We start from the raw sequence: 23,311 nt of genomic DNA on the forward strand, positions 1-23,311 counted from the left end.
ATAGTTTCAGGTAACTTGGCCTCCATGAAGGGGATTGGACCTCCTAATTATACAAAACCACTTCAAAAACTGCATCTATGTTTATAAAGAAAACTCATAAAAAATGCTTGAATTTTTGCCTATAAATGCAACAATTCATTAACACGTGAACTCATTTCTATAAAGATGTATATGCATTATATGTCTATACCTGAAAATATATCAAACTCATCCAATTGATGAAATGCAGAATGATCTAAAATTAGCATAAAATCAAGAACTTCTAAAAGTTGAAACGATTAGACACAACAGGAATAGGTGTCATCCATGAAACAAATGGTAAATTATTTTAGTAACAAAACTGATTTAGTAGTAATAGCAAATGCATCAGACCAATGTTGGTCGTTGCCATTATATAAACAGCATATTTTTGGAAGCATTTTAATCACAATTTCTCATATCTGAATCTTTCAGCATACTTGATAATACGAAGCCACCTGAATTAAGCCCAATTCAATAACAATAAGCTAATACTGGACTGTAGAAAACTGCCTATCCAGTTTATCTTTGAGGAAATTGGCAAGTAAACTCATTCTCAAGAGACCTCTCCTCTAACACTTGCGGGGGTGGGGAGTGTGTGGCATTCTCAAGATAGGAACCGGAAGCAGAACAGTGTCAATGCATCCACTAACACTAAGTAATTGCAAGTCATAAACCTAGTTGATCTGCAGATTTGATAAAGCAAAAAGTTACTGAATCATATAATGTGAGCTTATAATTGTCAGAAAATTTGAAGCATATATAATAACATTAAATCTAGTAATTGTCTTGTGTGAAGTAAAATAATATATCAACAGTCCCCCAAGATAGTTTAAGGTAATATATTTGCTTCTTATTGAAAATAGAAAGAAAAGCAATTAAAATAAATTAAATCCAGATAATAAAGAAAGAACAATATAATTAAGCACACTCTGTGAAATCAACTACATGAGCAACTTCCACACTGTGCAAATGAGGGATATATAGGTAGGTTACTGATGCAGATCAACCTATTAATAAGAAACACTTTTGACAGGAAGGATGATTAAGTCTCATATAAACAGGAGGGCATCAATTGTGATCCAAGATCTCTAATGTAAAATCCATGCACCATATAAGGGTGATCCAAGTAATTCAAATTGGACTGGCTTGCAGAATTTCCAATAAATATACAACTGATATGAGGATCCATAACATTGACCTATCAATCCCCTTTAGGACCATTCAACAAAGTTTTTTCCTATAAGTTTGAACTATGTCTTATCTATCTGCTTGTGCCAAAAGAATAAATAAATGAAGTAATACTTGAGGATACTTACATAATGATGTGAAGTCCAAAATTAAAATGTAACATTCATATTCAATAACTTGCATTACCTGCCCTCCAGAATTCCAATTTCCATTCTACTGCTACCATTAGCACTTTTCCCTCTTTCCCTAAATTGTAACCTCTAAAAGAAGATCTTTTCATTTACAGCATCATACTTTAATAATTAATAGAACATATGTAGTATATAGATATAAAAAGTTGAAGAAGAAAATGTAATGCAAATGGGGAATTTCTTATATTTACAATACTGTAACTTGAGTTACATGGCTAGTTTAATCTCCTCCGACTCTCTTTTTCAAAAATCCAACAAACTCATCTCTTTCTTCTTGTGTCATCCCTTCTGTGGAGCAATCTCCTACACCCCATTCTGCACCACGCAAGCAATACTTGTCTTCAATTTCTCTCCGATGCCTGACAATTTAACACAAAGATTTTGTTATTGTAGGTGCATTTGAATTTGTAAGTACTCACAGTGAGGGACATGTAAAAACATAGTCATAAATTCAAAAAAAAAAAGGAAGCAATCTTGAAGGGAACATTCATACACTCATATGTCTCAAAATAAGTTGACCATGTTGAGATGCTTTTGAAGAACATCTTTGCAGTGGGAGTGGAAACAAGACTTAGCATCCTAAGTGATGAATGCACAAGTTTTTCCTCAGGCATGATGGTTTTGCAAAAAGATTTTTCCAGAAGCTGAGATTCTTTGCTTCTAAATTGCTGTTGGAATAACGGTCAGATGGGAATACATTAGAGATCTGACAACCATATTACCACTATTGCCTCTGGAATCAACCCTCTAATGCCATAGAAAACCAAGAATCTTCCACCATTATGAGTTGAAAAAATGCTATGGTTATGTCATTTCAAGAACCAATGCCTTGTCCATGGGCTCATTAGCATATAAATCAAAATGCTTGTCATGGCCCCTCTTGGCAATGGCATGGGAACAGGAGATGGCATCATGTCACTAACAGGTTTTTTAATGATGCCACATGACCCTACCGTATAGGCTGAAAGCAAAACAGCTTTCATTATAGTACATTTACACTTTGAAGGAAATAATGCATATTGCTATAGTTTAGTAACTCTGCCCCTTCTGCTGCTACTTAAATACAGTCTAAGATCCATAGCTGCAGACACAATGACTAAATTGGTCAATGCCGTGTCTCCAGTGCCATGAATGCAAGTATCAAATGGGACAAACCAATGCCTTGCAAAATAATCTTCCTTTATTCAAGTGAATTCTAAGTGACTCATTAACATCAAGTGGCATGTATTCTCCAAAAAATTCTAGTTCAGAAATACTTATGGGCTGAACTTGTGACAAGTGAATCCTTCACATATTTATTGCATATAAAGATATGTACTATAATCAACATGTGCTATATAGACCAGCTTATTAGATAAGCTCCTATCATGCCAGAGAATCTGATGATGTTACCTTTCCTTGTTCAGTTTAGACTTCTCCAAGAGTTCCTTAAGCACAGTAGATGATTTGAATCTTTCATCAAACTCAGCATACTTCTTCTGGTTTTCCTCTTCAAAAAGCAAAAATATATAATTACTGAATGCACATCTAGAACAAAAAGGGGAACTTCTATTCATTCCAATGGCAGAGCCGAACCACTCCATTTTTTGAGGAAATCAATTTCAGGTAGCTGGGGACCAGGAATTGATTCCAAACCTGACAACCCTGAGAGAAACCCAGCATTCACTGCAATCACCATAACACTTACAAAATTAATCAAAATCGTAACAATTAAGTCACTAAGTTACATAATTCACCGCAATCACCATAACACTTAGAAAAGTAATCAAAGTCGCACAATTAAGTCACTAAGCTATATAACACTCTCACATGTATCTAGACATTTATCTATCAATGACAAAATTAAGAAAGAAACCATAAAATATTAAGAAGTTTTAATGAATCAATAATGTTAGCAACAAGTATCACCAAACAACACAATTAGTCAGCGCGAATTAGCTTTCAGAGTCAAAAAGCAGAACTTAACCGATAGTTTCCTTTACCCAAAAATAAAAAAAAAAAGAACTAATATTCACTAAAATTCTAAAAGTTATCGAGTTAATATCGCAAAGATTCGGCTAAACCAATGCAAAAATTCATAAAAAAGGTGTGAAATCCTCGGATTCTCTGAAAAACAAAAAACTTGAAACATAAGTAAAGTTCTCAACTTTATGAAGCCACGGGCAGGGAATTGAAGTTATAAACAAAGTATACCTGGATTGGACCACAGAAGAATGGAAACAGAGGCGGCCAAAGGAATAGCCACCTCGAGAGCTCGAGAACGGAGGAGAGAGATTGGCGCAGCCGAAGGAAACCTATCGGATTCTTGGCGCCGCGTAGCTCTCGCATTTATTTTGGTGCTCCCGGCCCCTACGGAGACTGCGGCTTTCGGAGGGCCAGCGAAGATTGGAGAGGAGAAGGCCATTGACGAAGAGGAGAGCATGGCTTCTCCTCCACTGTAGCAGGCCTTGGATGCCTGAGCTAGCGAACAGTTAAAGACTGGAGCTTTTTCTCATGGAGTGTTGGCGACAGAGTAGACAGGATGATATTTGGTGGATTTACGTGAACCACATGTAACGAATGATAAGCTTTTTGACGCTTGGGTAAGGGTTAAAGCGAGCAGGAGTGGGGAAGCGGTGGTTGAATCAAGTACTTGGCCACTTCTGAAAGGCGGCTTTTTTTTATCAAAATATAATTATTTTTTTAAAAAAATATTAAAATAATATTTGTTTCAAATTATTAATCAAATTATTATCAAAAAAAAAATCGTCCTACGATAAGACGACTTTATATGCTAACTCACTATCCTTCACACTATATAAAAATGTGAGTCAGTAACAGAAGAGCCGCTATATGGAAGGGCGACTCATAGAGTCGTCTTGTGGAAGAGAAACTCATAGAGCTGCCTTATCATAAAGCGACTCAAAGAGTTGCTCTTCTATAGGACGACTCTATACGACTTTAACTCTCGGTGCGAGAACACTCCCTCTCAGTCCCCGATAGTTTTCCTTCCTCCTCTCAGCCCGCCCCCTTCTCTCCGACGTACCACCGTTGCTTCCTCCTCCTCCCTATGCTCCCCAACGAAAACCTCCCTCCCTCTCCTTCTCGACCCCCGACGGCCCTCCCTCCTCCTCTCGACCCGCCCCCTCCTCCTCCCCGATGTACCGGCACTATCCCTCCTCCCTGCACTCCCCTGCGAGAACCCCTCCTCCCTCTCCCTCTCGATCCCGATGGCCCTCCCTCCTCCTCTTGGTCTGCCCCCTCCTCCTCCCCGATGTACCACCACCGCTCCCTCCTCCTCCCAGCACTCCCTGGCGAGAACCCCCCTCCCTCCTTCTCTCGGTCCTGGCAACCCTCCCTCCTTCTCTCGGCCTGCCCCCTCCTCCCCTGTGTACCACCGTCGCTCCCTCCTCCCCGCACTCCTCGACAAGAACCCCCTCCCTCTCCCTTTCCGTTCTGGCGGCCCTCCCTCCTGCTCTCGGCCCATCCCCCGGTGTATCGCCATCTCAACCTCCTCTCGGCGGTCCTTGATGCACCACCCCACCCTCTATCCCGAGACATCAGGAAGGTAATTTTTATTTTTTTATTTTTATAATTAAATTTTTTTATATGAATTATAAATTTATTTGTTTAACAACATAGTATAGAAGGAAGGTAGTTTAACTTAAATAATATTCATTTATAAATAAATTATCAAAATAATTTCCTACTCAGTTGCTTGTTTTTAAAAATTTTGCATTACATGGAACCATTGACCCGTCTTTTGATTAATGTACATATCCTAAAATATTTGTATAGTTATATTTTTTGTACGGATGGGAGAATTATGTACATTAGTTAATTGATTGTTCAGTTTGGATAGTTTAAAAATTATAATTAATTCTATAGGTAATTATGGTAATCAACCGATGCGCAATAGGGGCCGAAAGAAATTTCGGATCATATTTTTCTTTAGTTTTCCTCACATATTTTTAGCTATGTGAGAATAACTAAGAGAAAATAATGTCAAAATTTCTTTCGACTCCTATTGTGCATCATTTGATTACTGTAATTACTTATAGAATTAATACAATTTCTGAATGAGATAGGACCTAACTTTACCTATTAGACGACGATAAAATGTATTTATTATGTAAGCCATTTTAAATATTAAGTACTTTCTCCCAGTGAACATCTGTTTATATATTCATGCTGTTACTTCTTACAATAATTTACAACAAAATGGATCCAAGTCTTGTCACGTCATCTTCCATTGGGATGGGAGGATCACTCAGAATACTAACGGTGCATATTATGATGGTGGAAGGATCCGGATGACTATGGTGGACTATAATGCAACATACCTAAAACTTGTGTGAGTCTGCGATGCCGTCACCGGATGAAACTCCAATCACTGTAGAGTTTTCTTACTATGTAGATTTTTTATGTACACTATTAGACAGTATTTGGCTGTACCTATTGAAGATGATCAGAACACGAATACTATCTTGAAAATCCCATCAAAGAGGATTTTTTGAGCGGTTGAAATTTTTATTGAGCTGACAGCGGTAGGAGTTTTGGGTGGTGGCGAACAGCGTGTTAGTGTGTCTCAGGCTGTATTTGTCCCACTTGCGCAGTCAAGGATGGGTGGTTGTCTACCTGATGCAGCTCCAATGACCGATGAAGCTAGATATGAGTACGGAGGCATCCCTATATGTATCATTGGTGAACCAGCAGCATCCGTGATTGGTAGTCCGCAGTATATGATAGGTACGGAGTCTGCATATCAATATCCATATAACATCGTATTTGATGATACGGAGGTCGGTCCTAATTATGTGGCAGCTACCGTAGAGCACGTGGAGCACGAATCTTATGACCCTGTATTACTTAATCAGTCGCATACAACATGTGCCGAACTTGGAGGATTGAAAACTGTAATGGCTGATATAACTTTATTTGAAAATGAATCTGCTGTTAGTTATGATCCTAATCCTACTGATAATGAAGATGAGGATGATGATGCAGAGTTTGATGACAATGATAGTAGAGAACCTAGTGCAGAAGAGGATATCCCACCACATGAGGCATCTCTTGTTTATGAATTTGGGCTAGTTGATGCATCCGACGATGATGAGGTCGCATCCCATGGAGCATTGTCAGAACATCCATTCTTTGATGGAAATGAAGAGTTAAGAAAGAAAATGGTATTTGAGTCAAAAGAATAAGTCCAACGTATCGTGAAACAATATGCCGTTCGCACCCATCATTCTTTCAAAATTATCGAGTCAGATAGAGTTACATGGAGCGTTGTGTATAAATAGTCTGATACTTGTAGTTGGCATCTTCGTGCATTCTTTCGGATCAAAATACAGTGATGGGAGATTACGGTATATAAAAAGCCACACACATGCTTGAATACAGATGTGATGCGAGATCATCCACAACTTGATGCACACATAATTGCCGATATCATTAGAAGATCAGTTAGAATAGAGATATCCATATCCATATCAGCCTACCAGACTTATGTACTGATGCATGGCAGTGCGAGGCATCTTACAGAAAGACGTGGATAGCTAAACAATTTGTTATGGATGAGTTGTTTGGAGATTGGACAGAGTCCTAGAATATATTGGGTCCTTGGTTAGCTGTAGTTCATCATGCCAATAAGGAGACCATGATAGATTTTGCAAAATTTTTACAATAGAGGCAAATACAGAGGTGTTCTATCGAATTTTTTGGGTATTTTGTCCATACATTCGGGACTTCTAGTTCTGCTGCCCACTGATTAGTATCGATGCAACGCATCTATACAGTCAATATAAGGATACTCTCATGATAGCTGTGGAAAGAGATGAAAATAGGAGTATCTATCCTCTAGCATTTGTCATTTGGGAAGGCGAGAACCGTAGTAGTTGGTCATGATTTTTATGGTGTTTGTACTATTATGTTGCACATGATCATATGGAGATTGATATAATTTCAGATCAGCATAAAAAAAATATTAGCTGCTGTTTCAGATGAATTTGTTGGATGGACAGCACTATATGGATATCATAGATTATGTCTTAGACATATGGAGGTTAACCAAAACGGTCGATTCCATGATGCTGTATTTTTGACTTATTTCCATCAAACTGCAAAGCAAAATCAGCCTTGAAAGTTTGATCGAAGCATGCAACATATTGAGAGAACATGGTTCAATTGCTTCCAATATTTGAAAACATATCCACTTGATGATCTGAGTAAATGGGCGCTGGTGCATGACATAGACGGATGTAGGTATGGAATAATGAATACCAATCTATCTGAAAACTTTAATAAGGTGTTGAAAGGGGCTTCCTCATTGCCCATTACTGCTCTTATTTATTTTTCCTTCGAATGCTTGTCGAAGTGGTTCAGCATCAGATGTACAATTACAGTACAAAGAAAAGAGGCCGACAGGATATTCACAGATAAGATTAGACAAAAGTTAAATAGACGGCAGCTGAAGTCTAAGAAACATTGTGTGGTTAAGTACAATAACCAATCAAATTTGTATGAGATTCGGGTGAGACGAAGGCATTATAGCCCCGATGAACTTGATTATACATAGATAATCAACTTAGGGGTATGCACATGTATATATAGGAAGTGACAGTTACTGTATTACCCATGCTCCCACTTGTTTGCTGCTTGTGCCAGCAAGAACTTAGACTGGAAGTAGTTCATTGATGACTGTTATATTATTGCACATTATGAGCAGTCATATGCACCTACCTTCTATCCTCCAGAGAGTCCATGTTATTGGCCTGAGTGGACTGCACCGAGACTCATACCGCACCTATTCACAAGAAGATAAGAAAAATGGGCATCCATAGTTAAGGAGGATTCGAAATGATATGGATGCAATGGAGTATCAAAATATTGTACGGTATGGATTGTGCAAGGAGATAGGGCATAATCAGCATAAATATCTTCAACGACACTGATTTATCTTTATTTTTCATGTGGACTATCTTTTTGTAATGCTTGTATTGTTTTTAAACTATTTTGATTATGTAATCATAACATGTAAATGCTTGAAAAAATGTATGAAATGATTATGTTGTTAATGTTGGCTATTTATCATCTTTGATATTTCTTACCATCTTTGATCTTACTTACTATCTTTATCGTACACTTGTCTTTCTATTTTGCACCTCAGACATGGCTGGTTCAGACTCCGATGTACATCCGAAGCCGATTGATCCTACTGTACTCTATCTCCAAACCCGACACCATAGTGATAGTATATATTCTGAGGACATGGGACCCCTACGCTGTAGACACAGAGGCTCCATCGTGATGCACGCCTGACAGTGACATCAGAGGATTGTAGGATATCTTCATGTGGCTGGTTTTTATGAAGTTTTTAAATTTTGTGACATACAACTTGATTGGGCCCTCATTACAGTCATGGTAGAGCAATGGCGTTAAGAGACTCACACTTTCCATCTCCGCATCGGAGAGGCGACGATCACATTACAGAATGTTCCTATTTTTCTTGGATTACAAGTGCATGGGACTGCCATCACCGGTACTATACGGATCATTTGGTCGGACCTTTGTGAGGAATTATTCGGGATTAGACCATCAGAGACGATATTGTCGGAGTCTTCATTGAGATTTCACTGGCTTCACGATATGTTCCACTACTTACTGGATGATGCAGATGATGAGATCGTGCGAAGGCATACACGAGCATTTATTCTTTATCTTATTGATGGCCATCTGTTCACCGATAGGTCCGATTCTTGTGTACAGTTATTGTACTTACCCCTGCTACATGATCTCGACACATGTGGGTAGTGGAGTTAGGGCAGCACTATCTTAGTCTTCTTGTATCACGAGCACTGCAAGACCATCAGACCAAATGCATGTGAGATAGCAAGGCCATTGGTGTTGCTTTAGCTTTGGGTCTGGGAGTATTTACATGTCGGACGATCAGATCGGATGCTTCCCAAGGTAGGAGGCCACCAACCGGCAGTAGAAGGTGATGTAGCAGGACATGTTTCGTTAGATGTGGATGATGCTGGTTTTGAGGATCCATTTGATGGCATATAGCACGACCAGACTGATCCACTAGGATACAGGTATATAACCAGTAGCACTAATTTTATATGATAAATGACTGCATGTTTTTACACAATAACATAGTGATTTTGTTTTGGATAGGTGGACTTGATTGATTGATGCTAGCAATCCGATGCTGCATACAGTCATATACTATAGGGATCAGCTAGATCAGCAGCACGATGATTCGATGCTGTGGGTGCCTTACACATCAGAGATATTGGCCGTATTGTCTGAGGTATGCTGATTAGATCAGCATGTATGAAGGACACGTGCACCTCTCATTTGCTTTGACATCATGGAGATCTATTGTCTGGAGTACTTGATGCGACAGTTTGGCATCCATCAGAATGTCCCCCACCATGCGACACTCATGATGCTCTCCACCATTTGGATCGATGAGGATGGCATCGTCACGATTGGGTTCGAGAGCATCGGGAGCATATTGACGCAGGGGAGCGGTGAGAGAATTTGATTGTGGCTGCTCCACCTATGCTTCTCATGATGGATTATTATGATCCATATCTGCAATGGTACAGGAGTATCACTAGGCAATTCATCTTGCCATTGATGAGTGAGTGGTCGGAGATGAAGGTCTATCCTTTAGGCAGTAGGATGGACATTAAAGTAAGTACATTTTGCTTTTGTCTCATTTTCTTATGTTGTTATTGGTATACTTATGAATAATATTTATTTTTTTTTCATACTGATAGTTTTAGAGGATCACGTCGCCATACCATACGGCAAAGAGTGGCTTCCATTCAATTACTGTTAGGTGCAAGGATCGAGCACTTATCGATATTATGGACGGCCTTGTCGATACTATGCGAGTTATCTCAGAGAATAGATGACTTCAGACTGTGCCATCGGCAGATGATCCGAGTATTTATTCATATGCCCAGCACACCTTATATCCTAGCTTCTTGGACTTCGACCTCTCTGTAGATGATGCGTCTCTATCACAAAGGATGAGCAAGCCGAGAGACATGTCATACCGACCCGATGAGTAGCTCCATCTCCCTCCCCATCGATTGAGACCGTGCCTGAGTCATCACGCTAGCGGTCAGAGATGACTTGAGTTTATAAAAAACGGACGCGCAATAGGCTCAGTATTTTGATATATACACCTCTCAATAGTTGTGATATTTGTACATTTTTTTTGCTAAAAAAATTTTATAATCAACTATTAGATTACATTATTTTGAAATTAATGTTACAAATTTTTTTCATCTGAAAGCATATGTTGCAATTTATGCTAGTTGCACAAAAAATAATTGTTGATCTTGATACAAATTATATGGTTGGAGTTTGGAATTGTCCAATATTTTTATATATTATAATAATATAATATAATATATTATATATTATTATATATAATTATATTATATAATATATTATATTAATAATATATATAATACTATAATATCATATATATTATATTATAATAATATATAATAATAAAATAATATCATATATTAATATTTTATAATATAATATTATAAATAATAATATAACAATGTAATATAATATTTTATAATAAATAAAATAATATATAATAATAAAATATATTATATTATAAATTGATATGATACTATAATAATATAATAATAGAGTATAATATATTATAATATATTATATATTAATATTTATAATATATAATAACATAATATAATATATATATATTATAATAATGTATAATAATAAAATAATATAATATACTAATATTTTATAATATAATATTATAAATAATAATATAATAATATAATATATGATAATATATTATAATGATATAATATAAAATAATAAAATATAATAGTTATATAATATATTATAATCATATAATATATTCTTATATATTATATATATATTAATATAATATTATATATATATATTATATTATCATATATTATAATATAAGATAATATATAAGGTCATCATATCATAGGGCGACTCTATGAGTTATCTACTTTAGGGCAACTTATAAAATTATCATATTGTAGGGCATCTCATAAAGTCGCCCTATCTTCCAGCTGGCGGTCAGGCTGGTGAGTTGGCATAGAAAGTCATTCTATTATGGGACAATTTTTTTTGAACAATTTTTTGATAAACAATTTGAAAAGAATATTATTTTGATAATTTTTTTAAAAAATAGTTATATTTTGATAAAAAAAATCCCCTAAAAGGCTCTCCTTTTTTTTTCTATCATCTTAAATAATGGTATTATAAGGTTACTACAGTTTCCCGCACCCCACATTTGTTATTAGGTATAAGATAAAGCGAAAACCAATAATAGCCATTATTTTTATTATTTCTATTATTTCATATCATAATGGATTATAATATTATAAATAAATAATAAAAAAATCAAAATTATATTCTTTAGATTTCATAACCATTTAATCACTACCTCTAAATTGAGCAATGTTACGTGGGCAAGAAATCACGATGAATTGAATCGAAAGATTACGAAAACTTTGTAAAAAAATATAGTAATGAAATAGATCAAATTAAAGCCTCTCAAAATTATGTAAAGATTGAAATTAGAAGATAATTATTAGGATTTTGTGATGGCGAAGATTGGGAGTTCTTACCTGGTTTCGTTCGTAGCATCGTATGGAGAAAGGGAAGAGTAACATGGTAATGGTGGGAATATAAATATAAGATGAGGCTAATATTCTTAACTACATACTAGGTTGTGATGCTCTTACAAAGATGAGTTTATATGAAGAATAAACCTGCTAAATACCAACCATTTGATCGAGTGATGGAAATAAAAGACGAGGCTATACAACTATATCTCAGGTGGGCACATGCGGACAGATGCATAAACTTTCTATGTGGAAGTAAACATGGACAAAAATAAACATATGGTCATCTACATTCGTGATATGGAAATTGATAGTGTTAGGAGACCAATTATGTGCATATTAAAAGTTCATCTATCACACGATATAGGATCGATTTCATTGCTAAAATTGATGCAATTGGTTGTTTGTGAAGCCATCAACCCAATATAAGTGGGCTTAGACAACTTTGTGTGTATATAAGTATATAACTAGTGCATCAAAGCATTTTTTATGGATGTGACATCATGTACATAAGCAAATGCACAAATACAATTATCTAATTAGCATATCTAGAGTCTTTCATGATTATTGCTAGAATTTCATAAATCTTGAGATACAAATAACAGTTGGAATCGAGAATAGCTCAATCTTGGTGCATCCTCTCCTTCTATTGAAAGCAACATGATTTTTTTTTTAATTATTCGCAAGATGATTTGGATTAGCAAGAATTAGAGAAGCATGCTTATTTTTTCACAATCCTGGAAAAGAATGCATCCATGTTAGCAATAAACATCACGAGTAAAATTGCATTAAATTCAACTCATCTATTAATATCTTATAAGCCTAACTCGACTTCCCATAGTTTAAGGATGTTTGAGTATGTAGGTCACCATGGCCTATCAGAATATAAATTGATTAATTTGCTTCAAGTTAGCTCCACTTAGCTATGGACTTTTTATTTATTAATGTATGAATAGACTATCCAATTTCAATTTTCTTTTTCACTATTTACATCACCAGTTATATCAAAATCTATTTTGCTATGTTAGATAATCAAAACCCTAATTTGTAATGAACAAGTAAATATATTAAAAAAATAATGCACTCTTAGTTGTCGATATATTCTGTCTTCTCTATACAAAAAAAAAAAAAGGAACCATTGCATCAATATCGAATAGCTCAAAAATCATTCTTTTTATTAGAAAAGGAAGAGCTTTTTCTGCATATATCCATATAATTATGATTCATCATATATTTATCTTCTTATATATGTCCTTCAAATCAGATTATTTTTGCAATAATACAGTATCCTTCTTGCTAGAATTTCTCAAGGCATTGAAAAACTAATTGTTTCAAATGCGTATAAGGACATTTTTACTTTTTCGTATTAATACTCTTAAAATATTTAACATTTCATTTATATGATAAGGGGCTATATTTTTGTAGAAATTTTCAAGAACATTAATGTAAAATGATAAAAAAAAATATTTTAACATAAAAATTTATTTATTAGCAGTCATGATCAAAAATTCTAGGTGTATGTGGCTCTTGGCCAGATTGGCATGGGATTGGTCCAGATCCAGGGAGAGCATGGACACTGAGTCTTGCCGGTATGGTCCGGTCTCACCTTTGTATCACATGAACCGGCTTGGGTTCAGGAGCGGCCCATAACCCAGACCCACCTCGCCTGGGCACCATTAACGGTCGAAAGTCGAAACCCTATCCAAACTCCGCGCCTCTCTCTCTCTCTCCCCCCCCTCCCTAGTTTCAAATGAGCGCCTGCAAAACCCTAGCTCGCACCTCCCTCTTCTCCTTGGAATCCAAGATTCGGAGACCCAGAAGAGCTCTCCCTTCGAATTCCTCCGCTCTTAGCTTCCCTTCTCTCGCCTCCTCCCCTCTCCGCTTCCCCCTAGGGTTACATGGAACCAAACCCTTCTCCAAACCCTACTCTGCCGAAGCCGCCGCCGATCTATTGGACGATTCTGGCGACCCGTCGGAGGACACCGTGGAGGAATTACTCTCGAAAGGAGACAGGATCGAGCGGTGATGAAGATGGAGCGGAGGTCGGAGGCCGAGCAAGGGCGGACTCGGTGGTTTCCCTATCTCGATCTCTTTAGGTCTGGGATGGCGTCGCTGAGGAGCGAGGAGATTATAGAGGCACTGGATTCGTATATAATGGAGGCGAGGAAGGAGAGGATAAGGAGGGCAGTGGAGAATCGGAGCTATTCGGTGTGTTTGGTGGTTGAGGGGCTGACGGATTATGGGAATGTGTCAGCTGCGTTCCGTTCGGCGGATGCTCTTGGATTCAATCGGTTCATGTGATTTCGAGTGATAACCGGAAAAGGTGCTGCATGATCTGAGGTGAAAGCATTCTTTTGTCTTTCAATTTCTAAGGAGTTGGGTTGGTTGAAATGTTTTGTTCTCCATATGAAATCATAGAAATGAAGTTTTGAGATTAAGGAACCCTACAAGTTTCAAGCCCCATACCCAAAAATATATATATTTTAATGGTAATGTGCAGATTGTCTGGCTTTAGAAGGTGTAGGTAACACCGAAGTATAATTTATGGTGCTTCAGGTATAGAGATAATCGCCATGTTAGCATGGGTGCTGAGAAGTGGCTGGACATCGAGCTCTGGAATTCACCTATGCAATGCTTCATGGCTCTGAGAAAGCGTGGTTATCGCATTGCAACTACTCATTTGGGAAATGATTCGGTATTGATATCTGTTTAATGCCATTTAAAATCTATTTCTTCTTTTCCCTCGCATGACAGAAGTTTTTTTTTAATGGTTTGTATTTATGTTTGTGTGCTGAATCTGTCCTACCCATCAGTAAACGAATTGTCACTGATGATTAGTGGTTAGAGTTGTTCACATGCTACCAAATTGTTGTTTGTTAAGTCCGGGATAAAAATTATTCTTAGACTTTCCTCATTGAATTACTGTTATTTGAACTGATATTAGCAGGACATGCAAATGAACTGTTATCTAATATGTGATATATTTCCAAATGTGCGCCAGAGCTCTGATTGCACCAAAAGTTACCATTCTATGGAGCTTATGTTCCATATTTGCAGTTTGTCTCACGACAAAATGCATCATCCATGTGATGCTTCGCAGTTCACTTCTTTCCTTGAATCTACATTGTCATCCAACCTGTGTTACATGAGTCAGACAAGGCAATGCTTTTGATATGCAAAAGTATCCTTAAACTAAATCATATGTATATCTTTGTTAACCTCCCGTTTCTTGCACGTCAACTAAAGGAGCTTACATGTTCTTTGTTTTAATGAGTCTGCTCTAAGGTCAACCTAGTATCATATCACCATTTTTTTATATGTTCACATTTAACAATTACCAGAGAGATATTAAACCAGCATAGTTTCTTACTCGATCTAGAGGTGAGATAAAGTCAGTTTAATGCTCTAATCATGGAATTCCATACTGGATGAACCGTCCGACTCACCCTGTACCGTACCATACCAGATGCATATTGGTATGCCGAACCATTATGTATCGACACAGACGTACCATACTGCATCGGATACCGATACTACAGTGGATTTCACCGGTATGGAGTCCGGTACCGAGATGGCGAACCTTAACTCTAATTATGTAAAAGTTAACAAACTCTAACTTTACTTATTTGTTTTTGCTAAATATGGTCTAGAGTTTTGCTCTCAACATATCATCTTACCAGAAAGTTACCTAATTTCTGTGCTCTGAGATGTTAATTATTTTTTGTTATGTAGATTATGTTTATAAGTTAAACGATAGATGCATATGTTATAAATGCCATATTAGCATGTAAATGCATATTCTTGTTATGTTCATTTCTCTTTTTGGAAATGAGTTGCTCAAAATTTTCTGTTTCTTAGATAAGTGACTTTTTGACTGTTTTGTAGGTTTCTGCTTATGAGTTGGATTGGTCACATCCGACTGCTATAGTTGTTGGAAATGAACATATGTAAGTTTTGAAATCTGGCCTTTGGGAGTATTCTTGTGTAGGTCAAGATGCTATCTGTCAAATATTTCAATTTTAGAAGTCAAAATTCAGTCAGGAATTAGAGATACCAAAACAAAGCTTATTTTCATATATTGTAGTCTATAACGCTGCATGTAATAGCACTAGCGCTTGAATGAGATACAAGCAGCCCAAATGAATTAAAGCTGTTTAAAGGAAGCTTTAGTTGATGATTCTTGAATTTTCTTTTATGATCTTAATGTTATATTTTCTCCCCCTTGATGATCTTGTTGGGCACAATGTGATAATATAAATAGGTGATAAGGCAAAAAGCAGTTGCATCTCCCAAAGTGTTTGGTGTTTCGGTGGTTATAGCCTGATGCAAGCTGTGGCTTGAATTCTACAGTTTTTGACCAAGTCTGAGCTATGGATTTATAATTTTGAACCTAAAAGGTCAGGGCCTGTCCTAGTGGCATTTATTGATTAGTGCTTTCTGGTAAAGTTGATGCTTTCTGGTTTGAGTTTTCAATGGAATAGGAGTTTTTTCTTTATTATTTTTATTTTAACATGGTCTCTTGTATTTAACACAATAATAATAACTTTGATATTCAATAGGAATCACTATTTGTAGATTGAGATTTTATGTAATTGACATGTAGCTGTTGGGGAAAAGTTCAGGATATGCCAATCCTTACCAAGTATCCTTGAATCCAGTTTTCAAAATTCATCATAAGAATTTCCGATATCTTATCGGGCAATACTGCTTCGCTTTCTGTTGCAAAACTAAAACATCGACATTACTTTTCTGCTTATTGGTTTTTTGGATTCTTGCGTTCTTCACTTGGTTGTACTGCTGCTTCTCTATTCCTAATTGTAATTTTGCAAAGCATCGATGATGAAACATTTCCTCTTTAGGGCCCGTTCTTTTGAGGGTAAAAGATTTACTCAAGAATTTGTATTTTCTGGATAAGTATTTTTTAGGCAATATTTAAACAGAAAAATAATTTATTCATGTTCTTTTATGCATTGAAAAATTACTCGAAAGTCTGTTACCCATGTTCTTTTGCATTACTAGTTTTCTGGATAAGTTGCTAAGATCTATCTATATTTTTCATAATATCCTTTATTATATAAATATTATTATATATCATAGTATAATATGATATATTATATTATTATAATATTGTAATATATTAACATATTATATCATTTTATTGCTATATTATTATTATATTGTTATTATAATATTATTATAATATATTATAATATACTATGATAATATAATATAATATATTATATTACTATCTTTATATTAATGTAGTATATATTATATAATATTATTATATATAATAATATAGTATAATATATTACATTATATAGTATATTTTATTATATATAATATATATATTATATTATTATTATTGTATTATATAAATTTTTTTATATATAATAACATAATATAATATAATATATTGTTATATTATTATATTATTATAGTATTATATTATAATAATTTATTATAATATAATATTCTATATCATATTATATAATATATTAAAATATAATATAGTATATTATATTATTATATTATATTATTATTATAAGATTAAAAGTATATTAGGAATGAATTAAAAAGATTATTTTTCTGGTTGATGAGAAAATGATTTAACTACCCCCTAGGTGGGTGAGATTTTTCTCCATTTGATAAGTAAATGCTATCCATAGAAAAGTAACTTATCTATCTTGAAAAGCATGAGAACATGAATAAGTTGGTCAATGAAAAAGTTGACCAATTTTTCCATGATATTTCCCCACAAAAGAATAAGCCCTTATTGTCAATTAACATGATCTGCACTTGAACCTAAAATTAGGCTGTTATGTCTCTTGAAACATTGTTGCAATTACCAGTGTCGGTTATAGCCATGATTGTCTTGCTGTTCGGTTCAACTTTCATGATTCCTGTTCTGCTAGATGCCAAACAGACTGTTCTGAGTCATGACATAAGCTTTTAACTCCGTTTTTTTTTGTTTTTTCATCATAAGATTCAGAACCACTTTTTCATATGCTGCTTCGACATTTATATAAGTTAGGGCTATCCTTTCTATGTGACTTATTTTTGCCTTTTTTCTGAAATGATTTGTATTGTTATCAGATTGTTCACATACTGATTGCAGGGGTATAAGTGATGATGCCCTGCAACTGTCTGACTTGCACTGTAGCATTCCAATGAAAGGCATGGTGGATTCTTTCAATGTTTCTGTTGCTGCAGGCATTCTCATGCACCATGCTGTATGTGACAGGGTTTCTCGCCTGGTATGAATGTTAATATACCTGTCCCTCAATTGAAGCTATGCAAAAAGAAATAAGCTGCCATTTTTGTTTTTAATAACCTTATGAAAGTTCCATATGATATTGATGTCTCGCAGCTTGGATGCTTTGTACTGTATGTCACAAGTAATCAAATTGAGAATCCAAACAACAGATGCCCTTAAAGTGAAGGAAGGATTCATTTGTTTGTTTAAAAGACTGTCAATTATTTGACATTTTTCAGCCCCTTAACCTTTTCAACATATTATAATAGCTTTCTGCTGCCTGTTAAATGAATTATCTAGCTTTAACTTACCATCTGTTCAATCTGTGTGATTGGGTTTATAAGTTGCTGTGAGATCTGTCGAAGTTTATGCTTTCGAATGGCTATCAAAGTTGATGTGTGATGCTCTTAATTGGTGTCTATGTCTTGGGCAATGTCTGTCAAATAAGGGGGCCTTGCATGAAACCAGAAAACCATCTGTGAAGTCAGAGGCTACCATATTGGATAAGTAATCCAATTCTCAAACTTGAGCCTTCCCCTCTTTTTTTAATCAATTCACAAGCAGGTCTAATTAAGCCTGCATGAAAACAGTGATAAAGAACATAACAGTACATTCTTTTAGGTAGTGCCTGTATTCGCTGTTGGAGGATATATCCACTTCAGAGCCAAATGATGATCATATGTTCATTTTTTATTTTTTAGCTTGAAAAATAAAGATGTTTTTTTCTATGTTTATGCCCTATTTATTTGCGTAAATCATCATTGATGCCCACATATAATTTTCTACTTTCTGAAGTACCTAAATGATGTATCACCAAAGACCGATAGCGGTTATTTGTGAACAGAATAAGTTACTCTTCTGAGAGTTTGAGGAAATAAGCTAAAAGGCTCCTGTCAGAAAATAAAAACCAGATTTGCATCTTGATTGCTATCACTCAAAACTTTTTTATTTGATCATGAATGCTCAATAAAATTTTCATCCTGAATCTATATATTTATCTGCAGGGTCAGCATGGCGATTTAACACCTGAAGAAAGTCAGATCCTTCTTGCAGAATTTTTCTTGCGTCATAGAGAGGGTACCATTAGCATTGTTCATGAATATGCAAAACGGAAGGTGGACAAGCTCACGAGTAAAGCTTGAAAAAGACAAGAAATAAGATGCAACGATTCTTATCTTTAATGATGGAACACTATCGAGGTATATTTTCTGTGCAAAAATGTTGTGTTTTTCATTGATATGTTTGTTAAGCTGCCTTTCACACGAATCATTGCAACTTATTTATTCTGTTTTGACACTTTAAATCCTCAATATGAAAAAAACAATTTTGAGAAATGAAAGCAAGAACTCTTGGTTGTAGTAGCTTCAGGATGGCATATTTGGCCTTGATTAATTACTGATTTAGTTATTTGAGCAGAGGAGACTTCTAGAAATGTTGACTGACGTAGATGAGAACACCCAGTGAAATTCATATTCTCTTCAGTGGAATAGATTGACAAATGCATGTGTAGTAAAACGGTCTAGTTGCTTTGCCTATCCTGCGTACTAAATTCAATGAAGCAAGTATTCATATTATTTACCAATACATAAGTACATAGATAAAACAATGGCCTGAAGATTGGTAAAACCCTCTTCATCTTAGTTGAGGAAAAGATGACATCAATTTTTTTTCACCTTTTTTTTTTCCAATATTTAGAGATCATTCAGTAATAACGAGAAATTAGGTGCTAGTTATGTACATGATCTGGATTCTATGGCATCAGGCAGTAGAGCCTACAATGCATGCATTGGTGGGAGAATAACTGTTTTGACTTCTGACAAATATGTTTGTTCTTATTACACCAGCACTGATGATTTCACTAATATGATTCTTTTGGTCGCAATTCTCATTTTGTCCATGTACGCTTTTGTTTAGGATTTCAAAGGTGGATGAAGAAGATTCAGATTTACATGTTGATGCACCGTCTGCAGGCAAATGGGACCAGACAGCTGCTTTTGTAGACTAGATTATATAGCCAATTACTGATGAATGGAGATATTATCAATAGCTTGAAATCTTCTTTTTATTGTATGAATTACATGGCATTTCTTATTTGAAATTCCTACAGTCTTGTACCAGTTGTATGTTGGATATACTTTTTGAGTGTCACCAGTCTTCAGAGTTGCAATTAGTGCCTTGTGTCTATCAAGCAAAAGAAGCATGGTCTGAGGTGTTCCATTAAGCAGGAGGTTTTCAATAATGTGCTGATGATCCATGCCAGCAGATGCGTGGAAGGACTGATGCAACATATTGATCAAAGTTGCCCTCTTTTTATTGTAGGAACCTTGTCTTCATTATGATTCGCTCAGATCTAACTTCTAAATTTTGTAATATCTGAAAGTCAGGTCCTTTGATAGCATATGAAAACACTAAATTGCTGCTCCACCCTGATAATGATCATGATCATTCTCTCCATTTCCCAACTGTTGCCTTTTTTAACTTGCTCTTAATTCTTCTGACCGTTCACAGCAATGAACTTTCTTGTTAACTGGCCAAGAGGAAATTCCAACTTCCAATCAAGGTCCCTGAAATGCTAAAGCGATCAAGGGTTTTACAGGCTTGGCATCGGAGTGGGAGAGAAACTTTCTTTGGTTGCCAGGGTATCAATGCAATTCTTGAAGAAGCAGATGGCAGATGGAAGAAGAGGGGATGGGAAAGAGGTGGAGAAGCCCTGAAAGCTTATTTTAGGATTCCCTAACAAAACTTTTAATTACTTGAAAGCCCCTAATTCACATGCTCCATAAGGAGACTATAAACAAGTGGCAGTCTCTACAAGAAGTATGTTGAGGAGAAACTAAGTAGGTTTTGAAGAGTCCTCAAGTTATTTACAAATTACCATGTCTTATGTCTCATACGGATGCTGCAAATTGGTTGCAGTCTTAAAGGAAAATGCTGAGAAAAAAAAAAATCATTGGTTTCTCAGTGGATGTATAATCATTCATTCATCGATCTCTCAGCAATTTCTATATCTGCAGACAAGGAGTATGGTGAGGAAAAGAATTTAATAGGCTTCCTGACTTCACTCTAATATAACATGGACTACAGACATTTTGCGCATTGTGTCGGGTAAAACTTATTAAAAAGTCCTTACAATTATTTGTAATTATTTATCAGTGCCTAAATTATGATGTCATATCGATATTGCAAACTTGGTGCAGTTTCTACATGGAGGACAATTGAAACATGCAAGACATCAGGCATCTGGCTTCCTCAAACAGCTTCCGCTTTGCTTTGCATTATCGATTTGTTAATGACAATAAAACAAGCAATCTACATACTGTAGAGTCTGAACAATTTCCCAGAAAATGCATCCAGTTCCCAATTTAACAACAGATGCATCGGAGTTACTTGGATTAGTCGCACCATCAGTCCAACCGTCCATGTTCCAACCTATCGATAAAGTTGTTCATTCATCAGGTACTTGCCTGTTCCTTGAATATTAGATTCTATAGGTACCTCTTACCTGAAATTGCTTCGACTGTACATTATATTCAAATAAAAGGATGAAATTATATAGTTAACTCTTTGTAGTTTCTGAGTCATGAGATCCCATCAAAAGGCATTATAGAAGATAGATATTTCAGACAGAAGGTCGACCCTGGTATCTAGCCCAGGGATGCCCATTTCAAAGAAACAATCGTTTGCGAGCCAAGAAATATGCAACTCTTACTATTTTTTTAGCAGTTTTAAAATAATTCTCTGGTGATAAAATAAGCTGACAACCTGATGACTCTTTGATGATGGCACGTATTCATATGATCTGGTGCAAGCTTTTTCAAATTCACTGCAATGTTTGAACAGCATATCGAGGGGAGTTTTTGTGGACTGATTTTGTATCTGTTCCGATAGCCCTGCGGACATGTTATTTTCCGATTTTGTTGGATGTGTCCATATCCGAGGGTTCTGATTCTTCCGTCCCATCAAAAAAAAAAAAAAAAAAAAACTGTAATAATCAACTTCTGAAGGGAAGTAACATCCCCTAACATAGTTCAGTCGAAAGAAGCCCGGGAAAAAGGGGAAAAAAATTGAAGAACCACAAGAAACCCAAGCATCTAATGCGAGCTCACCTGCTGTTTGATGGCAACCGGCACATATTTGCAAGCTGAAGTGCGAACAAACACCAGTGGCGATCAAAGAAATCATAATTGCTGCAAAATTGCTTGCCAAAGAGGAATTCAAATTGATAACCAACCCTGCTGTCCTGCAACAGACCAGCAAAAGGAGAACAAGAGCTTAGTTGATTTCTTTGAAAAATTTCTGTGGTTGAAGATAGCCTATGTATAACTTAGACAAGTACAAGACACAAGGAGGAGCCCTGCCAAGATCCACCAAAAGAAAGAGAAAAAGAAAAAAACAACATGTTAGTGGTCAATGAGAGAGAGTAATTCTGCAATGAGAGAACAAGGTGACCCAAAGGGGTGACCTGAGAACACAGATGCAGTGGCAAACAGGCCTTGGCACTTGCTCCTGTGTTCTCAGGTTGCACTCCTTTGGGATCTACACTCTCTGTTATTTGTGCTTGTGATGGTGAATGATAAATTGGTAGATGGTTTTCCAAGCAGGAGATGGAATACTCTCCTACTCCCCATCTCTCTCTCTCCCTCCCTCCACCATCCAAAGCATAAGATACAGCAAAAAGATGACTATCCCTTCAAAGTACATCCTCTTCTTATACAGTAGTCTTTCCGCTGTTAAGCTCATTAGGATGTCACCATGTTGACATATGACAACATTCACATGTGCTGTCATTTTCGCGGTTATCGAATAATGAGTGCTTAATGTTAGTTTTTCAAATTGCCATTAAAGCATTTCTTCCACGTTATGAACTGTAGGAACATTTTTTTTTTTTTTGCAATAATAATTATTGGATTGCATCTTGCATAGATCTCAAAGCATTCCAAATGTTCTCATTCCTCCATCTTCATATATCTTGAAGTGATCATTACATGATCTAATGATGGATTTGCACGGAG

The 23,311-nt window shown here is 35.9% G+C and overlaps 2 protein-coding genes and 1 long non-coding RNA gene across 5 annotated transcripts; 1 reads left to right on the forward strand and 2 right to left on the reverse strand.

Moving 5' to 3' along the window:
* Window positions 1-1,460: 1,460 nt before the first annotated feature.
* LOC105056011 (uncharacterized) lies at window positions 1,461-3,957 on the reverse strand. Of its 2 annotated transcripts, none has more exons than XM_073247563.1 (4): window positions 3,594-3,957; window positions 3,036-3,065; window positions 2,793-2,889; window positions 1,461-1,759 (listed from the first exon to the last, which is right to left on the reverse strand). In XM_073247563.1, the coding sequence occupies exons 1-4, from the start codon at window positions 3,820-3,822 to the stop codon at window positions 1,621-1,623; spliced, it is 495 nt and encodes a 164-aa protein (XP_073103664.1). In that variant the 5' UTR covers window positions 3,823-3,957; the 3' UTR covers window positions 1,461-1,620. The 2 variants fall into 2 exon arrangements, with proteins under 2 accessions (XP_073103664.1, XP_010936373.2); XM_010938071.4 differs by having other exon boundaries at window positions 2,976-3,065; window positions 3,594-3,950.
* Window positions 3,958-13,709: 9,752 nt separating this feature from the next.
* On the forward strand, window positions 13,710-20,723 carry LOC105056010 (uncharacterized). The gene is given in 8 exon segments (XM_010938069.3): window positions 13,710-14,064; window positions 14,067-14,324; window positions 14,327-14,366; window positions 14,600-14,738; window positions 15,929-15,990; window positions 18,162-18,300; window positions 19,304-19,498; window positions 20,214-20,723. Coding segments are annotated over 7 exon segments (1,047 nt in total). The 5' UTR covers window positions 13,710-13,793; the 3' UTR covers window positions 19,442-19,498; window positions 20,214-20,723.
* Window positions 20,724-21,544: 821 nt separating this feature from the next.
* On the reverse strand, window positions 21,545-22,986 carry LOC140853225 (uncharacterized). Of its 2 annotated transcripts, XR_012136220.1 has the most exons (3): window positions 22,406-22,967; window positions 22,062-22,247; window positions 21,545-21,728 (listed from the first exon to the last, which is right to left on the reverse strand). It is a non-coding gene; the product is annotated as an uncharacterized lncRNA (long non-coding RNA). The 2 variants fall into 2 exon arrangements; XR_012136219.1 differs by lacking the exon at window positions 21,545-21,728 and having other exon boundaries at window positions 21,886-22,247; window positions 22,406-22,986.
* Between the last annotated feature and the right edge of the window lie 325 nt (window positions 22,987-23,311).

This window comes from Elaeis guineensis, chromosome 13 (assembly GCF_000442705.2).
Source record: "Elaeis guineensis isolate ETL-2024a chromosome 13, EG11, whole genome shotgun sequence".
NCBI lineage: Eukaryota > Viridiplantae > Streptophyta > Magnoliopsida > Arecales > Arecaceae > Elaeis > Elaeis guineensis.

Coding starts and splice junctions, on each gene's coding strand:
- LOC105056011 (XM_010938071.4), bottom strand. CDS start 3,822: ATGCTCTCCTCTTCGTCAATGGCCTTCTCCTCTCCAATCTTCGCTGGC. Junction 3,066..3,593: donor TCTTCTGTGGTCCAATCCAG/GTATACTTTGTT, acceptor TGGTGATTGCAG/TGAATGCTGGGTTTCTCTCA. Junction 2,890..2,975: donor TTTCCTCAAAAAATGGAGTG/GTTCGGCTCTGC, acceptor TGCTTTTTGAAG/AGGAAAACCAGAAGAAGTAT.